The sequence below is a fragment of the Ochotona curzoniae genome, unplaced genomic scaffold (assembly GCF_017591425.1).
Source record: "Ochotona curzoniae isolate NIBS_2020 unplaced genomic scaffold, NIBS_Ocur_1.0 contig_3703, whole genome shotgun sequence".
Lineage (NCBI taxonomy): Eukaryota > Metazoa > Chordata > Mammalia > Lagomorpha > Ochotonidae > Ochotona > Ochotona curzoniae.
Window position 1 is genome coordinate 187,692 of NW_024465951.1, and position 22,456 is coordinate 210,147.

Sequence of the window (22,456 nt, forward strand, 5' to 3'; positions counted from 1 at the left end):
GAAATCCACAGTCTGTTTTCTAGTTTATTCTAATAGTTCTAAATTACCAGGTTCACAATCTTTTCTTAACTTTGAATTCCTATGATTAACTTCTCCCAGGCCCAAGGTCGCCCCTCCCCAATCCCATTCACTGCCAAATGAGGGCATTGGGTGGGCCCTGGATCTGTGCAGTCACGGAGACCACTCCCCTCGGTGTACTCACCCCAAAAGAAGCAGTGCCCAGAGCCCAGGCAGGCCCGGGGAAAGCTCACCACGTGCATGTGGTGGCTGGCATCTGGGATCCAGGAATGAGACACCCTGTCCTGAGACCCACCAGCAGCTGGGAGGCTGCTGGAAGTTTAAACTGCCAGGCCCAAGGCCACGTCCCTCCCCAATCCCATTCACCGCCCAATGGGGCCGGTGTGTGGGCCCGGACCACACCCTCGGTGTACTCACCCCAAAAGGAGCAGCCCCGGAGTCCAGGCAGGCCCAGGGACAGCTCACCACATGCATGTGGTGCCTGGCATCTGGGATCCAGGCATGAGATGCCCTGTCCTAAGACCCACTGAGGATTACCAAAATTTTGATGTTCGAGCATGTTAACGCAAAGATTTTATAAAAATTGTGCTATGGAAACACACCTTTGTATGTGATCTGGCACCGTTTGTAGTAATAGGAGCAAGTTAAATATTCACTTACTTAGCAAAATTGTGAACATAGTGGTGCTGACGGTGAAAGACAGGTTCAGCAGGCTACAAGTCCTAAGATGGCTGGATGTCTATTGTTGGAACTGTTGATGTATAGTGGTTGCGTGTATGTGATACACTGACTTTTCTACAATGCTATGGCTCATGTAACATCAAATGCCCATTTTTTAACATCAAATTCCTCATGTATTATGTATTATCAGGACCCCAGAATCAGATAAATAAACACATGTGTCTCCTGTTTCAGCAGTACCTGGTGTTTTATGCAGTAATGGAGTAGAACGAAACCACTGCCTCAGTCCAGCACAATGACTACTTTCATTCTTGCCCAGACTGTCTGATCCACACCCTCAGCGGGTCAGGGCCATTTTCTCCAAGCTCATATGCTCTTGCCTTTTGTGTTCAGTCCTTCCGGACACCCACAGAGCCATCCTGTTCTGAACTGATCCCACCCCAGAACCATCACACCTGTGCAGCCTGAGCACCACTGTGTCCCATGCTTCTGTCAGTGCAGGTTTTACCAGTCACCTTTAGGTCAGTGTGGAATTCTACAGTATAAGGTGTTCTTCCTTCTAATTCCCATCCTGGCAATAGGTAATGGTTGAACCCACATGGGAGACCGGGATTGAGTTTTAGGCTCAAGGCTTCTATCTGGCCCAGGACCACCTGTTGATGGTATTTGAGGAGTAAATCATCGGACTGATGATTTGCTTACTCTGTCTCTTTTTCAAATTCAAGGCAAGTAAATAGGCACTTAAATTTTTTTAAGAATGATTTATTTGTTTTTATTGGAAAGGCAGATTTACAGATTTATACCCAGAGAAAGGATGTTCCATCTGCTGGTTCACTCCCCAAGTTGCTGCAACAGCTGGAGCTGTGCTGATCCAAATCCAGGAGCCTAGAGCTTCCAAAATGGTCTCCCACATGTGTACAGGGTTAAGGCCCTGGGCCGTCCTCTACTTCTTTCCTAGGCCACAAGCTTGGAGTTACATGGGAAGTGGAGCAGGCAGTACACAAACCGACATCCATATGGGATTCTGATGTTTGACGGGTTGGATTATCCAAATGTGCTATGGCAAAGGCCCAAGATTTCTCTTCTGTAATTAAAAATTTTCATTGAATAGTTCAGTTGACTTGATGAAGGAGCATATATTACAGCACAGACAAAATTCTCATTTTCACTGTAGCTCTCTCCTTCAACTTTATTGGGAGCTGTCAGACTCTTAACCTGTTGAGCCACAGCCTCCATATCCTCCACCTCTTTCACTAAAATGATTTTCATGTAAAACTACCCTATGGGCCTTCACAGTTACTTGAAAACCAAATAAAAAGACTCATGTTCCCAAAATTCCACTTTTACCTGTGGGATAAAACCCTGTCAAATCTCCCTAAATCTCAAGGTCAGAAGCATTTCATGTCTACTCTCCAAGACAGCAGGGGTGAGTGAGGAGAGTCATAGCCTACACCCACTTCCCCTCAGAAAGAACAATTACTTAGTGAGATTCTTTGCCACCTCGAATTATTAACAAATCTCTTCCACACGCTTTACAAATACTACTTGGAAATGCATAGAAAAATGTCTTTTATAAGGCTAAGCTGTCAACAGTTTAGAGCCGTTAGAGAAAATATTATATGCCTGGATAAGTATATTAATATACATGCACATTTTTAGAGAGATAATTTTTTAAAATTTAGAATACGTACTATTTTTCTGGAAAATTTACATAAAGCAGAAATCTATGTGAGTTGACACATAAAGCAATACAGATGGATTTTTTGTCTCATCCTCTCTCATTCCCAACAGAGTCTCTGTTTTCTGTGGAGGGTCCCCTGGAACCTGTCGTGGTCTCCCTGGGGGAAGACGCCTCTCTCCCCTGCCAGCTGCTGCCTGAGCAGAGTGCCGCCCACATGCACATCCGGTGGTACCGAGGCCAGCTCTCCCCGGCGGTGCTGGTGTTCCAGGATGGACAGGAGCACAGTGATGAGCAGATGCTGGAGTACCGCGGCAGGACCCAGTTGGTGGCCAATGCCATCAACAAGGGGAGTGTGACGCTGCTGATACAGCATGTCAGGGCCTCTGATGCTGGCCAGTACTGGTGTCATTTTAGAGATGGGGACGTCTTCCAAGAGGCCATCGTGGAGCTGAACGTTGTAGGTATGTGTGTATTCGTCAGAATGGAGGTAATTGAAAGCCTGGAAGGAGTAGAGGATCTTGAGTTCCTTTCCCAGCCATGCAGGAAATCTTGGATACATTAGCACACCATTTTGACTTGATAAATATGAGTTTCCTAAATTGTACAGGAAGGATAACACATTATATTCTGCTCACTTAAAAACACTGAAGAGTAACAAAATTTGAAGATATTTCACATACTTTTACCAAAGCATTTTTCGATAGTCGTATTCATTTAGCCTTAACATATTTTTTGCACTCTTGGGAGAGAAAAATAATGAACAGAATTAAACTCTTTTTGGGTTTAATTGCTCCTGCTAGTTTCCTTCCTGGGATGACCTGACACTTTGTGCAAATACATGGGAAAGTCCCTAAGCTGATTTCAGAAGTGTGCCCCAGCGCAACCCATTCTTCACCTTTGAATGTGCGTTTCCCCAGTCCAACCCTTAGCCTCAGAGACCATGAATTGTGAAAACCCCCAACCTCTGGCATGTGTCTTCTGCCCTGAGGTTTGGGCTCTATCCCTCCTGTTCACATGACGGGGCCTGAGGAAGGGGGCATCCGAGTGCTCTGCTCCTCTGGTGGCTGGTTCCCCAAACCAACAGTGCAATGGAGAGACAAGGCTGGAGGGAAGCTCTCATCGCTTCCTGAGTCTCAAACGCAAGACAGCGATGGGCTCTTCTCTGTGGAGTCATCTATCATAGTCAAGGACAGCTCCCTGGGCAATGTGACCTGTGCCATCCAGAATTCCCTCTCTGGCCAAGAGAGAGCGTCAGCCATCTTCCTCCCAGGTGAGCCCCAGCCTCAGGTGGGTGGAGTAAGGGAAGGAAGTGGGAGAAGTGCTGGGGGAGCACTGGGACTACAACAGCCCCCTTCAGGTTGGTGCTGACGGTGCCTCCCACCACCCCCGTGTAGAGCCCTTCTTCCCCAGGATGTCTCCGTGGAAAGTAGCGCTAGCCTGGACCTTCCCGGTGCTGAGTCTCCTCCTCATTGGGATCAGCTACATTGGCTGGAGGGAACACAAGGCCAAGGAGCTGGAAATAAAGAAGACAAAAGTTGAATCTGAGGAGAGAGATCAAGCGAAGAAGGAAAAGGAAGAGGCGTGTAAGGCCAGAGGTAAATGTGGAGGGGAGCCGGGTGAATTAGAGGTTCAGGCAAAAGCTGGATTAGATAAGAATATCAGAGATTCTCAAAGACTTCACAGGAATGTGTGTGTCAGGCACACCTTCATTTCTGGCAGTCTTGTCTGAGGAGAAAATCATGTGGGAAGCTGGGTTAAATGCGTTGGTCAGGAGGTCTCTAATGTGTGACTCACCACACCGTCCTTCCTCCCACCTGTCTGTCCCAGTCTGTGCTGTGCTTCGTCCCAATGTGAATGTTTTCCTCAGAACGCTTTTCCTAGTCATACTTCAAGAAATATCTTCTGATAAATCTAATTAATTCTCTTGGAAGCATTGAATGCTCTGGTAAGCATATCCTGGTTTTTCTTAATAGGGCATGAATGGTTATCCCAGTTTATCACTGAAAGTTAGGCATCCTCTTGAGAAGGCCAAATCTAATCACATTAGCTACTCACCTACTCAGTGACAGTAAATCCCTGGTGACGGAATTCTATCTCTTTGTCTTACAGAAGACCTCCAGGAAGAGCTCAGTGAGTCTTGCTTCCTCTCATGCCCTCTAGTTTGTTTCCCTTTTTTCCTGTTCTGGGCTTCTCATGGGGTGTTGTTTCTTGCAGAGAAGCGAAAAGACCTGTACAAAGAAGGTAAGAAACTTGGCCTTTCCCTTACCTTGATGTTTCAATGCCCAGTACTTTCTTAGCTCCTCCTCTTGAAGGAAAAGATGGAAAATGAAAAAATGTTGGAAAATAAGATGAAAGTAAAGGACTGTGAGATCAGAGATGAATACCGCATCTTTTCTTACCTGAAATTGTTCTGTTTCAGATTGGAAGAAGGCCCTGCTGTATCCTGGTAAATGATGCTCCTAAATCTTGTCTGGTATCTTCAGTGTTATGAGCTTAATGAGCAGACAGAAAATGCAGACACACATTCACACACACACACACACACACACACACACACACACACGCACTCACACACACACAGCTACAAACTTGCAAGTTGTGAAAACATATTTGGTATCAATGTGTGGTAATTTGTATTTGGAAACTCAATCAATATTTTTTTCTAGCTAAAATAAGTGGAAAATACTTTTCAAAAACATTCTTTCTCTCTTTCTCTCTTTCTTTCTTTCTTTCTTTCTTTCTTTCTTTGTTTCTTTCTTTCTTTCTTTGTAAGGCAGAGTTACAGAGACAGGGGGATGCTGTTTCATTCCTGAAATAGTTTCAATGGTCATACTTGGGCCATGCAGAAGCCAGGAACCAAAAGCGTCTTCCAGATCTGCCATGTAGGTGCAGGGGTGTAAGAACTTGGACCCTTTTATGCTGCTTTCCCAGGTGCATTAACAGGGAGCCATATAAAAAATGGGACAGCTGGGACCTGAAACAGCACTCATATGAGATGCCAGTTCTGCAAATTGTGGTATAACTCAGTGCATCTCAGCATGGGCTCCAGGGACTTCATATGAATGTATGACCTAAGTCACTTTGCAGAAGGAAGATATGGGCATTTCAGAGTGATCTTAATGAGATTTTGGAAGAGTAGTGAATGTCTTGTTGTATCAGTATTTATATACAGCAAATGAATACTCATGTTTAAAAAAGAATAGATAATATGGGGATTGGTTTTTTGGTGCACTGTGTTATGCTGTAGCCAGCGACACCAGCATTATATCTGAGAGTGAGTTTTAGCTCTAGCCACTCCACTTCTGATACAACTCCCTGTCAATTTTCCTGGAGGAGGCAGCAGAAGATGATCTAGTTAGTGGGACCTTTGTCACCTTTGTGGGAGACTTGAATGATATTCCAGGCTCCTGGCTTTGGCTCCAGTGGTTGCAAAAAATTGGATTATAAACCACCTGATGGAAGATATCTCACTGTGTCTCTGTCTCTCTTTGTAACTCTGCCTTTGACATAAAAATATTCATTAAAAATAAACCAAAAATAGATAGGTTATATGTTTTATACTTGGAAATTTATGTTGGACATATTTTTAGCTATCCAAGGCATACCAAGTCAGTTTCCATATACAGGGACATGGGGCTAAAAGGTTTGGAACTCTTCCAGTCATGACCTGCTTAACTTCATAAGCAAAGACAGAGAGCAGAATGCACCCCACCTGTCCTGTAGCTTCTGGATCTACCAGAGGTCAATGGGCTTGGTGAGGAAGTGAGAAAAATTGAGAAAATTGAGACGTGGTCATTCAGTGTAGGAAACATTTCCTCACTTTTTCACCCCTGGGTGCATATCCTTTGATTTGTGTTGGTGTTTTTCAGACTGGAGGAAGGAACTGTTTACGCCTGGTGAGTGACTTCTATTAATCTCTTTGTCCCCTTTCCAATGTACCTCTCATTCCTCCTTTTCCCTTCCAAACACCATGTTCTAGTGGAAAGGACAAGGCATCATTAGTGCAGAAAGGGAAGAACTTGGACATCACCAATACTAATCTGTTTTATTAATTCGTTGTGTTTCTACCCTTACATATTGACCCACTCTTCTTGTTCATGGGGTCCACTTGGTTTTGAAAATGGAAACTAATGTAGCCCCTCACTTGAGAGAATCCCTAAGTATTCCTGAAAATGAAAGGAATTATCAGGTACTCTGTTTAGTGATTAGTTCAAATGACCCAAAATACACAATCATGAACAAATAGAGGTTTATTCTTTTTTAAAAAATATATTTTTAAAAATTTTATAATGTATTTCCAAAGTCCCTTGGATTCCCATACCCTTTCCCCTTCCTATACTGATTTCCCCATTATCATTGCAACAGTATAGTCCTCATAATCAGTCATAGGTCCACCAATCTGCTATTTAAGTGTATCCTGCTTTGTAGGTATTGAAAGTGGTAGAGTCCAGCATCCTGTTGTAAAGATATATTTAACATTTTCATTGGGAGTCCTTCTTTGGTTTGAAAGTAGAGATGCATACTGCTTTGTATCTTCACATCTGGTTGTGATAATTTCTGTTACACAGTTACTCCACATATCCCCTTAAATGTAAAGCCATAAAACAAAACCAGTAACAGGAAGAAAAATTAGAAATTAGCAACAACACGAAGTTAAATAACATCCTTTCTATGAATTCGATCATTGTTCTATTTTATAAAAAACGTGGAAAGAATAATATTCTCAAGTTAATATTGCAAGTTCTGGCAAACCGTGGCACTCTGCTATGAAGCTAATAGTAGCATGGATGAAATTGAGTAAGACTCTCAGTGTAAGTACATTGTGTAAGACACACACATGCAATCCCAGTGTGTGTTTGTGTGTGTGTGTGCACATGCTTAGGGGAAAGGTGTTGTCATACCTCAGCTCCCCGTTTTCCCTGCTTCTTTAAGGTTTTATCTGTGTAGAAAGTTTGTGAAATATACAATGGTGATTCTCTTTTCTTCTTCTTCTAGCCTCTCTGTCTAACATCATGAAATGCCTAACAGGAGTAATTCTGGTGCAGAAGGAAAGGAGAACCACAAAGACAAGTCACAGAATCCATCTGCCATTGACCAGCCAGGAGATGACAACCTCATTTCAGTGGTCAGAAATGTTTCACAAAGGGGAGATACTATTGGGAGGTGGAACTGGGGACACTGATGATTGGATGCTAGGTTTTGTTGATGACTGTTGGAAGTTTACCCATCAGAGAAACATTAAAGTAAAACTCAGAGTCTTAGACAAGAAGGGAGCTAGATACAGGATTCATCGAGTTTTCTCCCCTTTTCTAGCCCCTTACACTTCCTAGTGAGCATGTATTTATAAATGGAATGAGACTGCAAGAATTCCTTATACTGAGGATAGTGACCACATGAGTGCTGATAATAGCAGGGGAGAAAAAGTCATTGCAAACCTTGTAATTCCACAATGTGGTGTATGCTTATAGTATTACATTAAAATGGAAATCTAAAGTTAAATCTTACTGAAGAGAATTCTTATATTTATGAAAATCTATCATCTGCCACCCTGCATTTCAATCAAAATAGACTTGTAAGGCATGTGCCAGCAGGCTGATGCAGTGGTGAGTCAGACTAATCCTCTGCCTGTGGTGCCAGCATTCCATATGAGGCCTGGTTTTTGCCCTGGCCACTCCAATCAATCCATCTTCCTGATTCTGATTATGGCTTGAGAAAGCAGCAGAGGTTGGCCCAAATCCTTGGTTCTCAGCACCTACGTGGGAGACTAAGAAGAAGCTCCTGGCTCTGGCTTTAGATCAGCTCTGCTCTGGCTGTTGAACTGATTAGGGGAGTGAACCAGCAGAGGGAAACTCTCTCTCGTGTCTTATCTCACTGTTTCTTCTTCTTGGTCTGTAACTCTTCCTTTCCAATAAAAATTGTAAAGGCGTGTAACGGAACGCTTGGCTTAAATAACATGCAAAAAAGAAGTATTTGTCATTACACTTTTTGTACCTTAATTTATACTGAAAAACTATTGGATATTTGACACTGGTTAAATCCTTTATTACTCAGCATAGGAAGGTAATAAAGCAAAGGAAACGGGCACTAAAGCAGTTCATAAACTACTGCGGGTGTGTGGGTGTGGGCAGTGAGGTCAGACCCTGGAGGAGGTAACACCTAGACTTGTACTTCTACTTGATATTCACTGTTGCTTCCAGCTGTACAGGACGATAGGTGTCACACTGCTGAGGGAACTCGGCACTAGGCGGGAATCTGATGTGTGGAAAGGAAGGGAAGGGTGCGTGAAGACACACATCTGTGTTAGGTGCCAGGTGAGTGAGAGGCTCTGAGTGGCCATGACACAGATGGGTGCCAGTCAGAGGTCAGCTGTGGGGAGTGGGAGGAAGTCACAAATTCCAGATATCCCTCTGCAGGTCTGAAGAACTCAGGGCTGAACTCAAATTACTCTTGTCCCCAGAGATTCACTTCTGACCCACTGTGCTACTAGGAGGCCCTGCACTATGCTTATTGGAATCTGCCCTGGGGTTTGACCTGCAGTCAGCATGGGAGGGACGGCATGGGTCCTCCCTTCATCCAAAGCCTGGGAAGCCTGTCACTGCACCCACCCTCAGCCCCAACCCACCTTGAACACCTGTGGTGAGGAGTGAGATTAGAAGAGTCAGCAAGCAGCTCCAGGATCCATGCCAGAAGGTGGCACGTGAGTGGTCTGCAAATCCCTGGGTTTTCAGTTGAGGTGGGGCCTGGGGGCAGAGAACCAAGAAGCAGAGTTGGGGCTTTCAAGCAGAGATAGGGTCATGTCCTGGCAGAACACCAGACCATCTGCTAAAATATCTTACTTTGCATCTTCCACAATTGTGGGTGCTCACTGTATCTGCCCAGCATTCCTGTGAAGCAGGCTGCGTGAGGAAGGGACACCAGATGAGAAGTCAGGTCAGAGTGATCCTGTTGGCTTTGTCATGAATGACTCTGGGCTCCTGTCCTGCAGCCTGGACACGCTTGTCTGTCATGTGGTGCACTTGTGGTGAGGTTAGCAATGACTGACACTTCCATAGAGGAGAACTTCAGAAGCAAAGAGGGAGGAGCAAGATCATGAGAGCAGAAACCAAATCACCTTGTCTCCTACACGCATATTTTGTATTCTCTTGATAGAAGTGCATTGTTCTAAAGTCATTTTAAAAGTTTGTATAGGTGTGTAAGCTCCAAAATTGATACAACTTAGTAAATTCTCTTTAGTCAACTATTGCAGTGACTTGGTATTTTAGGGACTTAATAGTCTTGTTTTTTTTTTTTTTTTTTTTAACTTCAGTTCTAACAGCTCAGTGTAAGCAGTAATTTGTAACTTTTTTTGACATGGATTTAAAAAAAGTTTATTTTTATTGCAAAGTCAGATATACAGAGAGAAGTAGAGACAGAGAGGAAGATCTTCTGTTTGATGATTCATTCCCCAAGTGACTGCAACGACCGGTGGCACAGGCCAATCTGAAGCTGGGAGCCAGTAGCTCTTCTTGGTCTCCCACACAGGTGCAGTGTCCCAAGACTTTGGGCCATCCTCAACTGCTTTCCCAGGCCACAAGCAGGGAGCTGGATGGGAAATGGGGCCACCGGAATTAGAATCGGTAACCATATGGGATCCTATCGTGCTCAAGGCGAGGACTTTAGCTGCTAGGCCACTGCACCGAACCCTGACATGGATTTTTAACAACTAGGCACAGGCCTTGGGACTCAGCATTGGCATTCACCTTGTACCTCAGCAACAACTCCTCACTTGTTTGCCACCTGTACACTGCACTTCACCCAGAAAATTAAGAGAAGTGGGGAACTGTGGAGATCTGATGGTGAATGCTTGTCTCAGCTCACAGATCATGGCAATATTAAAGTTTACCCTATTCAGCATTAATAGCATTGGTACAAGTTCCTGCATCTACATGGAAATGGGAAACAGGAGTTTGTAACTAGAAAGCTTGAATTTGATGTTTGACATTGAAGCCTAGTTACATACAGATAGAAACAGAACCAGTGATTTTCAGCTGGTGGCTGACAGTCTGTGGTCAGCTTGTCCTTGGTCTTCAGTGTGCAAGGTTCAACTGAATGTGGGGGCTGTCCTGGCTTTATAGGATCATTGATAGCATCCTGGCTTTTACCTAATAAAGGTCTCTACCTGCGCCCAAGGTATGATTATCCAATATGTCCCCAGACAATGCAAATGTCCTCAGGGCTATGGATGGCCCCTTCCAACTGAGAAGGCCCCAGGTAGCAAATCTCCTCTTTCTACCTCTTGCAAATAATCTGAGCACCAGATAAGACCAGGAGAGTGAGAGAGAGAGAGAGAGGAGCTTACCCATATACTGGTTCACTCTGTAGATATCCTCTATTGGACTGGAATAGGAGCCTGGGACTCAGTCTGGGTCTTCCATGTGGGTGACAGACACTAGAGACATTAGCGGAGAGCTAGACCAGAAGCAGTCATTCCTGACAGCTAAGCTCTCTAGTATGGACTACAGAAGGCTCTAGTAATGTCTTAATTGATGCACATAGTGTCTGATCTCTAGCCTCATTTTGTAATAAAATTTTTTAGCACTCTTTCAGATATAGATGTTGTGACTGGGCACCTGTTTTCTTAGTGATATCTGAAATAAGAACATGTATTTTTACACACCATAATACCAATCTCCTAAAGTGCTTGATTAATAATTTCCCAGTTAGATTGTGGAATTTTAATTCTGTTCCATAACTGACATTATAGACTGGATAGTAATGGACCTAGCATTATACTATGGTGTAACAGAAGTTTTCATTTCATAAATACTTATTGCAACAAATACAACACGTTTTCAAGTTTCTTTTACTCTGAATTTTTAATGTTTCAACATTAAATTAGCATGAAAGCTGCCTTTATCTTGGAAGTTTGAATCTTTTAGCTGAGTAGAGCATCTTTTCAAGCTTTATTTATTTATTTGAAAGGCAGAGCTAGAGAGAGAAAGAGATAGAGAGATCTATCTGCTGGCTCATGCCCCAAAAGAGCAAGCACAATGGCCAGAGTTAGGGTCTGAAGCTGGAACAAGGAGCTCCTTCAGGGTCTTCCACATTGGTGCAGGGTCCTAAGGACTTGATTCAACTTCTGCTGCTTCCCAAGGCCATAGCTGGGAGCTGGGTCAGAAGTGGAGCAACCTGGATACGAACCAGTAATCATATGGGATGCTGGCTCCCCGCAGAAGGAGGATTAGCCAGAAACACTTTGTGCCAGCCCGAGATGTGTTTAATATTTCAATTACATTGGTACCATGGACTTGGGGTACTTGCTGATCTCTACCAATGGATTTTTTCTTTTGTTCATCCCCACATTTCTTTTAGAGTATTCTTAGATGCCTTTCCACTCCTCCTGTTGGCTGCATTCCATAGCACTTCCCCATGACTCCATCTTTTGCTTGTCAAAAATTCCCATGTCCCTAAGGCTCCCAGCTGCAACCCTCAGACACAACCTCCCTGCCCTTTCTACCCCATCAGGGAACTTAGTGAGAAAGACATTGCAGTAGGTGCGGGGAGGAGGGTGGAAAGCAGTGTTTGAATCTTGTTCTGCATCTTCCCTATGCCTACAAAGGACAGACCCTGGGGAGTAGCAGTGTTTGTTGTATGTTTGGTTTTTACTGGGATTGGCCCTTAGCTATTCATCTGAATCATAAGGCATTCTCAGGTCTGAAACACTCTTAGAGTGTAATAACACATTAGGTAAGGAGTTAGGTTATCTACCTGCATATTTTCACGTTTGACTGGGGAAGGGAGACGCTGGAGTCTTGTTCAGAGTGTATAGTCATTAGAAGTTTCCAGGGTTGCTGGGTCTCATTATCTTGTGTTGGTTTCAGGCAGGATGGTCAATATCTCAGGATACACCATGCCTGGTATTATTGCTTCCTTATGCTTGATCCTGCTGACATTGAAATGGTCAGGTATGATTCCCCTCTTCCCTTTTCTGTATACTGCAATGCCCTGGTGATCCAGTCCCAAGGCAGAGTTCTGAACTCCAAAAAGCAGAGTGTATGTCCAGTGTGGAACCCGGGTGCTTTCTTCACTGGACCCTGTATTTCTCTGTTTGATTGGGGAGAGGTGATGCTAGAGCCTTGTTCAGACTGCATAGCCGTTAGAAGCTCCTAGGCTGCTGGGTCTCATTGTCTTGTATTGGTTGCAGGTAGGATGGTCGATATCTCAGGATACAGCATGTCTGCAACCACTACCTGCTTATGCTTAATCCTGTTGACACTGAAATGGTCAGGTATGATTCTGCTTCCAGCTGTGTCACCCTGGGAAGTCAGGTGGACCTCACATGCCTTGGTTTATCTGCCCTTATAATAGCAAGAATGGCTGTGCATCTTAGCCTAGCACAGGACAATCATCCTCTCGGTGAAAATCTAATCAATGTAGTTATTACCTAAATTTTACGAAAATAATTAACATGCTAATCACTAGTTTTCAACTAAAAATAAACATGTGTGTTGATTTCCCTGAGAATAAAAATAACCCGGATATGTTGGATTTAGTAACATTTTAAATATGAAGAAATTAGGCCGCAAATATCCCATGTTTACTGAGAATAATAGGTGTGCCCCAAAGCATGTAGGTGGTTGACAGACTTGGCACTTGTGTTCTCATTTTTGAACTTAGTCTACTCTCACTACACAAAACTATCCTTGTAACAAACAAGTGCATCATACATACCAATGATAGAATTCTCTGAACCACTGAGCTTAAAACCCTGTTTTCATGGAGGAACACCCTGGAGCAAGCACACCGGTTCTCTGGTTGACATTCCTTGATTCTTCTTTTGTACTATTTTGTAGATGACTTCCGAGTGATGGGCCCTTCCCATGCTCTCCTGGCCTTGGTGGGGGAAGATGCCCTATTAACCTGTCAGCGCCTTCCCAACGGGACTGCAGCACACATGGAGGTGCGGTGGTATCGCTCAGAACCCAGCACACCCATCATTGCATATGGGTACGGAGCTGAGATGACCGAGGTGCAGATGGAAGAGTACAGAGGCCGAGTGGAGTGGATAGATGATGGCATTGCAGAGGGGAGAGTGGCTCTGAAGATACACAACATCCAGCCTTCTGACAATGGGCAATACTGGTGCCATCTCCAAGAGGGCAACCATGCTGGTGAAGCGAGCATGCTGCTCAAAGTAGCAGGTGAGTATCTGCAACAGGCATATGATTTTGGAAAGTCATTAACCTGTAGTCATCAAACCATTCCTAATGCTCATATCTTGTATCACTTGAAAAAAGTGGACTTGACATCTTCAAAGCCAGTTCACTAAGTAAATATTCTTCCAAATGGAAAATGTAGTATGATTTTGACAATTCTTGGGCGGGGGCATTATTTGAAATATGAGACATGTAGTTATTTGCAACTTTTCAGAGACTTATTTATTTGGAAACAGACTGATGGGTGGGGAATCTTGTATCTGTTGTTTCACTCTCCCAGTGGATGAAACAGCTCTGGATGGCTCAGGCTGAAAGCAGAAGTTCTATCTTGATCTCCCACCTGGATGGGCAGGAACCCAAGTACTTGAACCATCATCTATTGTTTCCCAGTATATAAGCTGGACAATGGATGAGAGATAGAGTAGCTGTGACTCTAACCAGCACTGCCTCATGGGTTTGGGGCATCCCAGGCAGCAGCATTACGTGCTGTGACACAAACTCCTGCCCCATCCATTAGCATTTTTTTTTTTTCTGAGAGAAGGATCTGCACCACCTAAAGCTGGTGTGCAAGAGCATGCTGACTGCTTTCTGCTTCCATGACCCCTGAGCTCCCATCCCTTCCCTTCCATCATTTGGGGCTCATAGCTGTGACTTTTCTCCATAGGCCTGGGGTCTGTCCCCCAAATCCACACGAAGGGGTCTGTAGAAGGTGGAATCCAGCTTGTGTGCACTGCAAAGGGCTGGTTCCCAGAGCCCCGTGTACGCTGGGAGGACAGCCAGGGAGAGTGGTTGCTATCTCACTCTGAGCACTACTTCCAAGATGCCAATGGCCTGTTCTATGTGGAAGCCACCCTGTTGGTGCTGGATGCCTCTCCAGAGTCTGTGTCCTGCATCATCCACAACCCTGTGGTCAGTGAGGAGAGGGTGGCCACCATCGCCCTTCCAGGTCAGTGCTCTTCCTTGAGGGTTCACAACCTGTCCTATTGTATAGAGGAAAAACACCTCACATCAGTAATATGTGTTCAGATCAGTAAAATATCCTTATCTGGACTAGTTGTGCACCTGTTGTATTTTAGTTACATTAGATTTTTACCTTCTGTTCATTCTCTACTGATTAAACTTGTTTTATTAATATAAAGAAAATAGAAATTATGCATTTCATAAGTATAGTTCCAATTAGGCTTACTCACTTTCCACCAACCCCTGTTCCCACTTTGACACGCCACACTCCCCTCTCTTCATCTGTTTTTGCAAGAACATAGTTTTAATTCATTTTATATTCACAGGGTTAGTCTGCTTTCATTTTTGTCATCACAAGTATTCTAAGGAAAACAAAACTATATTTCTTCATCTGAAATGTTTTTCCATGCTATGGTGTGCCAATTAATCCTATTATAGAAAAATAATCAGAGTGGGGCCAAGCGTGGTAGCCTAGAGGCTAAAGTCCTCACCTTGAATGGGCCGGGAGTCCCATAAAGGTGTCGGTTCTAATCCCAGCAGCTCCACTTCCCATCCAGCTCCCTGCTTGTGACCTGGGAAAGCAGTTGAGGATGGCCCAAAGCCTTGGGACCCTGAATCTGTGTAGGAGACCTGGAGGAAGTTGCTGGTCGTGGGTTAGGATTGGCGCAGCACCGGCTGTTGTGGTCACTTGGGGAGTGAATCATTGGATGGAAAATCTTCCTCTCTGTCTCTCCTCCTCTCTGTATATCTGGCTTTGCAATGAAAGTAAATAAATCTTAAAAATACCCCATAAATACACAGAGTTGGAGAAAGCAAATTTGCCCCGCTGCTTAATAATAGAAAAGGATACAAAGGAAGTATAATGTAATAATATCATGCCCATCTCCTTACATCATGATAAAAATAATGAAAAATATTTTCAAGTAATTTTAGTGGCTGAAAAAAATTCTTGTGACAAGCTATTTAACTATAAAGATTCCATCTATCTGTCTTTAAATTGACATTTCAAATTATACTGATTATTGACTTTGAATAATGTGATTGAATTAAGATTTTTGGGCAGTCTAGATATATGTACTTTATTATGATTCATGTAAACAAGTAAATAATTAGAAAATTCTGTGTTAATGCTAAAAGTAGCCAAATTATATATACACAGATACACACACACACACACAGACTCACTCATAAATATACACACATTCAAATACATATATATATATATATTTTTTTTTTCTCTGACTGAAATTGCAGGTGTTAAACTTATGTCCACACTTTTTATATTTTCTGAGCATTTCTAAAAAATATTACAAGTTTGCTACCTGATAGTTAAAGCTCTGCAGAAACAATTAGAATTGTTGGGCAACAGTGCTGAGCTGAGAGCATTCTTTTTTTTTTTTTTTTTTTGTTATTTAGAGAAAAGGAAAACCAGTTGGAATACCAGATAATTCACTGGAAAGAATCAATATTCTCTATTGCTTCATATTTATTACATATTAAACTCTTCTCTTAATGTAGAACTTGCTTTGTTTTATGTTTTTGGATAGTTTCTCTCCTTTCTTTCGGACCAATTTCCTCAATGTGTACTTCTCACTTTTTTTCCAGAGAAACTGCAGACTGAGATGGGTAAGTGGGACTTCCTGATGTTCCAGGGAGGCTCTGGGGACACAGCATGTTAGACAGGGGGACAGCCTGAGATCCAAATGAGAAGCCAAGGTGTGGGTCACCATCTGAGATTAAGTTTATCAGTGGGGCTGGCAGAGTGAAGGTCTCCTTCAGGGCTTACTTCATTGTGTAGTCTGCATGCAAACTCCAATGAGCCTCAGATGATTGCCCATGGAAGCTGGCACCCCCTCCATTGTGTATAGAATAAGAACTGCCTTTGGGTTGTGGGGGGATGGCACCTGACAGGTGGTCAGCCTTGGAGGTCATTTTAAAGCATTCCCAGTGTGTAGGACACAGTTATTATCAGCACATCACTGCCCCCTTGAGCTCATCTGGCTGCCATGATCCTGTGCCTGTTCCTCGCCCAGCAGACCCTGGACCTCATCTTTAGTGAGAGCAGGCTGTTAACTTTTTAGGTGCAGCCTGGGATCCTATGACTGGAACAAAGACTTGTTGCATCTTTTGAAGCTTTGTAAACAGTGTATAGGTATTGTTTTATTGTACTCAAGATACGTGGTTTAAACATTAACTACCTGTTGCAACCTCTTTCAGTTTCCACTTTATAACCCTACACTTCCCCTCCTGTTCAAGGTCTCTTGTCCAAGCCTGGGACAGCAAGTTGCTTTTGAAACTGTCCTATATGTCCTCTTCCCGTAAATGCCTGAACTCCATCCAGTCACCTGCCACAGGAATGTGTGTGCATTGCTGTTCATGTTAGCAGAGCTTTGGGAATACCTTTCCTTTCAATCTATGTAAGAGTTTTTGAGGAAAATCAGGATAACACACCCCAGTTTCTGGAGCTGGAAATGACACCTTTGGTCCCTCTGGGCCATAAAGATAAAGGGAAGGGCCTCAGGAAGGTCATTGGTAACTGCACATTGAGAGAAGAGACACACCCCAACTGAAACTCCTTTTTCTAAGGCAGCTCTGCACCTGCCTGGGGGGGCAAGTGTGCCTCTTTGCATGGAAACCTTTACCCCTGGAGATGGTTAGGTGCAGATTAGGGAGTCAGGTTAGTGCTTGTGCAGGGGGAGTCAAGTCCATTTGTGTCAAGGAAATTTTGGTGAAGAAGGAGCCCTGAGTTCTCTGAGCTAACCTCACATGTTTGTAGGGGACTCGACACACAAAGCAATTCCTGTCTGATTATTGCTAGCTGTGCTCACTTCTGGGCCTATAATCCAGCAATGTAGAAACATGGAGCTTCATTCTGTCCACTTCCAGGTTTGGGAATGAGAGTTGAGCCACAAGAACCTGGAATAAGGGAGTGATGTGATGACTGGGGGGTCCCATGCCCCACAGCTGCCTCTTTCTTACCTCCATGGTTGGAGGCTCAGATAGATGAGTGTGCACTGGTCATGCCAGCTGTTCCATGAGTCCTGGGACTATGGCTCCAGGCCCTACTGTGGTAGAACATTATGTTTTGTGAAAACAGTGACTTGTACTTTGAAATGTCATTCCAAAAAAGGATGCTATATGCTTCATAGAAATTCCTTTCTTTCTTCTTTCCTTCCTTCCTTCCTTCCTTCCTTCCTTCCTTCCTTCCTTCCTTCCTTCCTTCCTTCCTTCCTTCCTTCCTTCCTTCCTTCCTTCCTTCATCCCTCCCTCCCTCTTCTTCCTTTCTTCTCTTTCTTTCTTTCTTTCTTTCTTTCTCTCCCTCTCTCTCTTTCTTTCTTTCTTTCTCTCTTTCTTTCTCTCCCTCTCTCTCTTTCTTTCTTTCTTTCTTTCTTTCTTTCTCTCTTTCTTTCTTTCTTTCTTTCTTTCTTTCTTTCTTTCTTTCTTTCTTTCTTTCTTTCTTTCTTTCTTTCTTTCTTTCTTTCTTTCTTTCTTTTTTCCTTCCTTCTTTTCTTTTCTTTTCCTTTCTTTTTTTCTTTTCTTTTCTCTTCTCTTCTCTTCTCTTCTCTTCTCTTCTCTTCTCTTCTCTTCTCTTCTCTTCTCTTCTCTTCTCTTCTCTTCTCTTCTCTTCTCTCCCCTTGTTTCACTTCCATAGTTGTAACACTTCACAGATTTACTCTCGTTTGGCAGTGACTAGTCTGTTTTACAGGCATATGTGATTTGCTGAAAGCTCTAAGCAATTGTGACTACTCCATAATTCTTGCCTATCTAACTTACGAGGGCAACTCAGTAATAGCCACAATTTCAACATCTCATTAGTCTGTATTTTTCTCACCTTTACAATGAACAGGTTGGCCTGAACTCTGCTATAGTGCCCAGCACTGATACCATAGCTGTAAGTTGACTTAACATGGCAAACTGGAGAGAGGAGCACACATTTCTGAAGGTAGAGATGCTGTGATGACAAGATGCTCAAATTCTAGGGGATTTGCTCACAATTCAGTGCACTTCATGCTCCAGGCAGGATTTAATCTTTCCGGTGACTGTTCAGAAGGCCTTTGAAGAACATGCATCCAATACTAAACACCAAGCAGTACATGTGAGCACTAATGTGCGAATGCTATGCAGTGAACTGTGTAGAATATGGAACCTCTGCACAGCTCTAAAGGAGATCCTATCTCTGTCACATACCAGAAATCAAGACTTAAAGATTTGTTTACTACTTGTAACTTTGGATTCAGGAGAAATGGGAGTTTTGTGTATCTACAATGCTTCTAATTGGCTGAACTGCATGTTTGCATTCATTTTCTCTACTTCCCATTAAAGTCAATGTTAGCTCTTAATTACCATGTCTCTCTCTGGGCATACTGGTTTGAGATTAGATTTGTGCCACATGTCATGTTCAAGGCGAAAAATCCCCACAGGGATGGCAGAAGTGTTGAAATGTTCTTTTCTATTAAGTAATTTAAAACTTGGGGATAGGAAAACAGTAAGAAACTATTCCTCAATTTACATTTTCTAATTCCTGCCCTCGTCTTCTGAATTAAACAAATATGTAATGGAGCTAATATTTTTTCAAAGGGAAATTTGGAAGCTAAAATACAGAAGACATCAGAAATAACTAGATTTACATTATAGATAAACTAGAAGGGAATATTGGGAATATCAAATTGTGTTTGTAGTGAAGTTTCTTTTCCAGAAAGATACCTTAGAGGTTTTGGCTATGATGCAATGAGGACATTATGTTCTTGGCCATGGACTTCTGTGCAAAGAATCTACAACTTTCTGTCTGTATTTCTGTCGCAAGTATCTCCACACATAGTAAATCATCCTTACATTCACTGGAAAATGACGATTTTTAAATTAGAGTACAGCTAACTTGGTATAGCCGCAGGAAGAACTGGGAGTGTTACAGAACTGGCGTCCAGGGAAGCCCTCAGCGACAATCCCCACATCAGGGGAGTTTGTTCGTTTATTACTGCTTTGTACTCCATGTGCTCTGAACTGCCCCAATTCTTTCTTTATAGCTCTTTCTCAAATTAAGTGTGGATTTTGAATTTGGTGTGTCTCTAAACAACCCTCACATACACATTTATGTATGATTTTGGGAAATAGAATTTGATTGCTGGATTTGACTTATGAGTCATCAGAAATGCTAACTTGAGGTAGATTTTACAATTCTCAGGACTGAAAATGCGTAGAAGAGCCATTTCCAACAGCCTTCATTACCCCGCTTAAAGCATTCAAGTTGTATAGACCTATGCACCCTTTCTCATCCTCTGCAAAGGTATTTAATACTATTTTTCTATCCCTAAGTCTTAACTTATTTAATAAAAAGATTATTTCTACACTTCTACCAGTCCTGTGTGGATTTTTCCCCCTTGTCCGTAATCTGTAGCATGTGTCAAATCTCAGATTTCACCTGGATCTTTTTGTTTAATCCCACAGCAATCTTAGGATTTTCACAATGATAGAACAAATTTATAGTTTAAGGACACAGACAGATTAAGAAATAGTGAGGTTTAATTGTAATATTATTTTGTTATTGATCTGCAAGCCAAACAGATACAGGCAGGGTGGGTGAGTGATTTTTTGTGTGGTTTTTCCCTGGGCAAGAATGACCTCTAAGTTGAGCCCATCACGCCCCATCTTTTCACAAGGCAGCTCTGAGCTCCACTCTAGATTACAGATGTTCTTGAGATAGCATCATTTGCTTCATTTTAATAGTGTTTAAAATTTTGTTTCCATTTTCACCAGCTTCTTTAAAGGTGATTGGACCTTCCCAGCCTATCTATGTGAGGGTGGGAGAAGATGTGGAGGTGACCTGCTACCTGTTCCCAAAGGTGAATGCACAGAAGATGGAGGTGAGGTGGGTCCGATCCTGGCGCTACCCTGCCGTCCATGTTTATATGGATGGGAGCGATGTGGCTGGGGAGCAGATAGCAGAATACACAGAGAGGACTTCTTTGATGAGTGATGCCATCCAAGAGGGCAGACTGACCCTGAAGATACACAACACCAGCATTTCAGATGATGGGCAGTACCGATGTCTTTTTGAAAAAGATGATGTCTACCAGGAGGCCAGTATGGATCTGAAAGTGATAGGTAAGGATTTCAGAGATGTGTTCTGGGTTCAGCATCTGTCCCTGATGTATTAACATGCTGATCTGGCAATGGGCACTCTGGTACATGACATTTTGTAGTGTCCATTGATCACTAAGTGTATATTGATCCCTTTAGTGCTTCTGAATTCTCAGAGAGACCTGAAGATCTGGAAACTGAAGTGGACCAAAAGTTAATTCTATGGGCATATTACCTGCCCACTTCTTAATCTGTCTCTATAGTGACCATATATGTAGGGTCATCTAATGATGTTATTCCTTGATTTTACACAGGATTCATGATTTAATCAGTATGGTATTAATTTCCCTCTATAGTGAAGTCATAGGCCTGACTATTGAACTGACCAGAGATACTAGGCATTTTTTCTCGGACCTCATTCCCCAGGTGTGGGCTCCTCCCCACTGGTCACCATGAAGGAGGGAGAAAAGCTGCTGAAGTGCACTTCAGATGGGTGGTTCCCGCAGCCAAAGGTGCAGTGGATGGACCGAGATGGAAATGTGATGCCCTCATTCTCTGAGGCTCTGACACAAGGCAGCCATGGGCTCTTCCACGTGGAGACACTTTTACTGGTGGAAAACCACATCATTGTGAATGTGACTTGTTGCATTAGCAACCCCCTGCTGGGTGAGGAAAAGAGGACTACTTTTTCTTCCCCAGGTTGGTGATTCCATTTGTTTTCCCTTATGTCTGAGAAATAAGTATTAAGAACAATTCTGACCTATTTATTGAGTACTTTTTAAAGAAACCTAATGTTTCATGAAACAGCTGCTCTACCTCTTGTAAAGTTGGTCTTCAGCACATCTAGGGATCCAATCCTCTGAATTTTCTCCTCACACACCTTCCTAAATCCCTGAAGTTTCATTTATTGCTGGGTATAACTAAGTTCCATTGTATTCTATCTGCAAAACTCTCTCAATTTGAAAATAATAAATAGTAAGTGCTTTCCTTTTGCTTTTTCCCTCCTAGTGATTTTTCTTCTGGATTTAAAAGTAATTAATGTTCAGAGTGACACACTTGGCATAGTAGTTAAGATGTTGGTTTGGATGCCCACATCACCATTAGAGTGCCTGGCTTCAAATCCCACCTCTACTGTCACTTCTAGCTTCCTGATATAAGGCATCCTGGAGGCAGCAAGGACAGCTCAGTGAGTTGTGTCTCTGACACTCACATGGGAGGGAATTCAGTTCTTGCTCCCAGTTTTGACCTGGAGAATGAACCAATGGATGGGAGATCTCTGTCTCTTTATTTCTGCCTTTTAATGAAATAAAACAGATGAATTCAAATTTTTTTTTCCTTCATATTGTTTTTACTGCTGTTTTATGCTTTTGGCCCTTTAGTTATTCTGTGATAATATGTTGTAGTTGTAAAAGAATAGGGAAAATTTTGTGTGTGTGTGTGTGTGTGTGTGTGTATGTGTGTGTTTTTCTGTATGTCTGAAAGGAGTAAACACTAAAGCAGGGCACAAACTTACAGTATTTCATCAGCATCCACATAGCAGGCAAGTGTGGACCTAATTCGTCCCTAAAAGATCCAGTTCTTTAGCCTGTTTTTTTTTTTAAAGATTTATTTTTATTATTATTTTTTTATTGGAAAGGCGGATGTACAGAGAGGAGAGACAGAGAGGAAGATCTTCCGTCCGATGATTCACTCCCCAAGTGAGCGCAACTGGCTGATACTATGCCGATCCGAAGCCAGGAGCTTCTTCCGGGTCTCCCACGCGGGTGCAGGTTCCCAAGGCCTTGGGCAGTCCTCCACTGCTTTCCCGGGCCACAGGCAGGGAGCTGGAACGGAAGCGGGGCTG

At 43.0% G+C, this 22,456-nt stretch overlaps 3 protein-coding genes across 3 annotated transcripts; all 3 read left to right on the top strand.

Moving 5' to 3' along the window:
* Window positions 1–745: 745 nt before the first annotated feature.
* Window positions 746–7,710, top strand: LOC121158233 (butyrophilin-like protein 1). Its single transcript, XM_040982892.1, is given in 12 exon segments — window positions 746–782; window positions 2,121–2,138; window positions 2,491–2,841; window positions 3,369–3,650; window positions 3,775–3,975; window positions 4,490–4,510; window positions 4,595–4,621; window positions 4,800–4,826; window positions 6,250–6,276; window positions 7,426–7,503; window positions 7,506–7,550; window positions 7,553–7,710. Coding segments are annotated over 12 exon segments (1,272 nt in total).
* Window positions 7,711–12,245: 4,535 nt separating this feature from the next.
* LOC121158234 (butyrophilin-like protein 2) lies at window positions 12,246–16,214 on the top strand. The gene is made up of 4 exons (XM_040982893.1): window positions 12,246–12,324; window positions 13,213–13,560; window positions 14,240–14,521; window positions 16,141–16,214. Exons 1-4 carry the CDS (start codon window positions 12,246–12,248, stop codon window positions 16,212–16,214), a joined length of 783 nt encoding a protein of 260 aa, XP_040838827.1.
* A 4,080-nt stretch (window positions 16,215–20,294) lies between these two features.
* On the top strand, window positions 20,295–21,320 carry LOC121158230 (butyrophilin-like protein 2). The gene is made up of 2 exons (XM_040982888.1): window positions 20,295–20,637; window positions 21,040–21,320. The coding sequence occupies exons 1-2, from the start codon at window positions 20,391–20,393 to the stop codon at window positions 21,318–21,320; spliced, it is 528 nt and encodes a 175-aa protein (XP_040838822.1). The 5' UTR covers window positions 20,295–20,390.
* Window positions 21,321–22,456: the final 1,136 nt, after the last annotated feature.

What these genes read in the sequence shown, in the direction of transcription:
- LOC121158234 (XM_040982893.1), top strand. Translation starts at nt 12,246, where the DNA reads ATGGTCAATATCTCAGGATACACCATGCCTGGTATTATTGCTTCCTTA. An exon ending in CATGCTGCTCAAAGTAGCAG is followed by an intron (nt 13,561 to 14,239) that starts GTGAGTATCTGC and finishes TTTTCTCCATAG; the next exon opens with GCCTGGGGTCTGTCCCCCAA. An exon ending in GGCCACCATCGCCCTTCCAG is followed by an intron (nt 14,522 to 16,140) that starts GTCAGTGCTCTT and finishes CTTTTTTTCCAG; the next exon opens with AGAAACTGCAGACTGAGATG.
- LOC121158230 (XM_040982888.1), top strand. Translation starts at nt 20,391, where the DNA reads ATGGAGGTGAGGTGGGTCCGATCCTGGCGCTACCCTGCCGTCCATGTT. An exon ending in TATGGATCTGAAAGTGATAG is followed by an intron (nt 20,638 to 21,039) that starts GTAAGGATTTCA and finishes CTCATTCCCCAG; the next exon opens with GTGTGGGCTCCTCCCCACTG.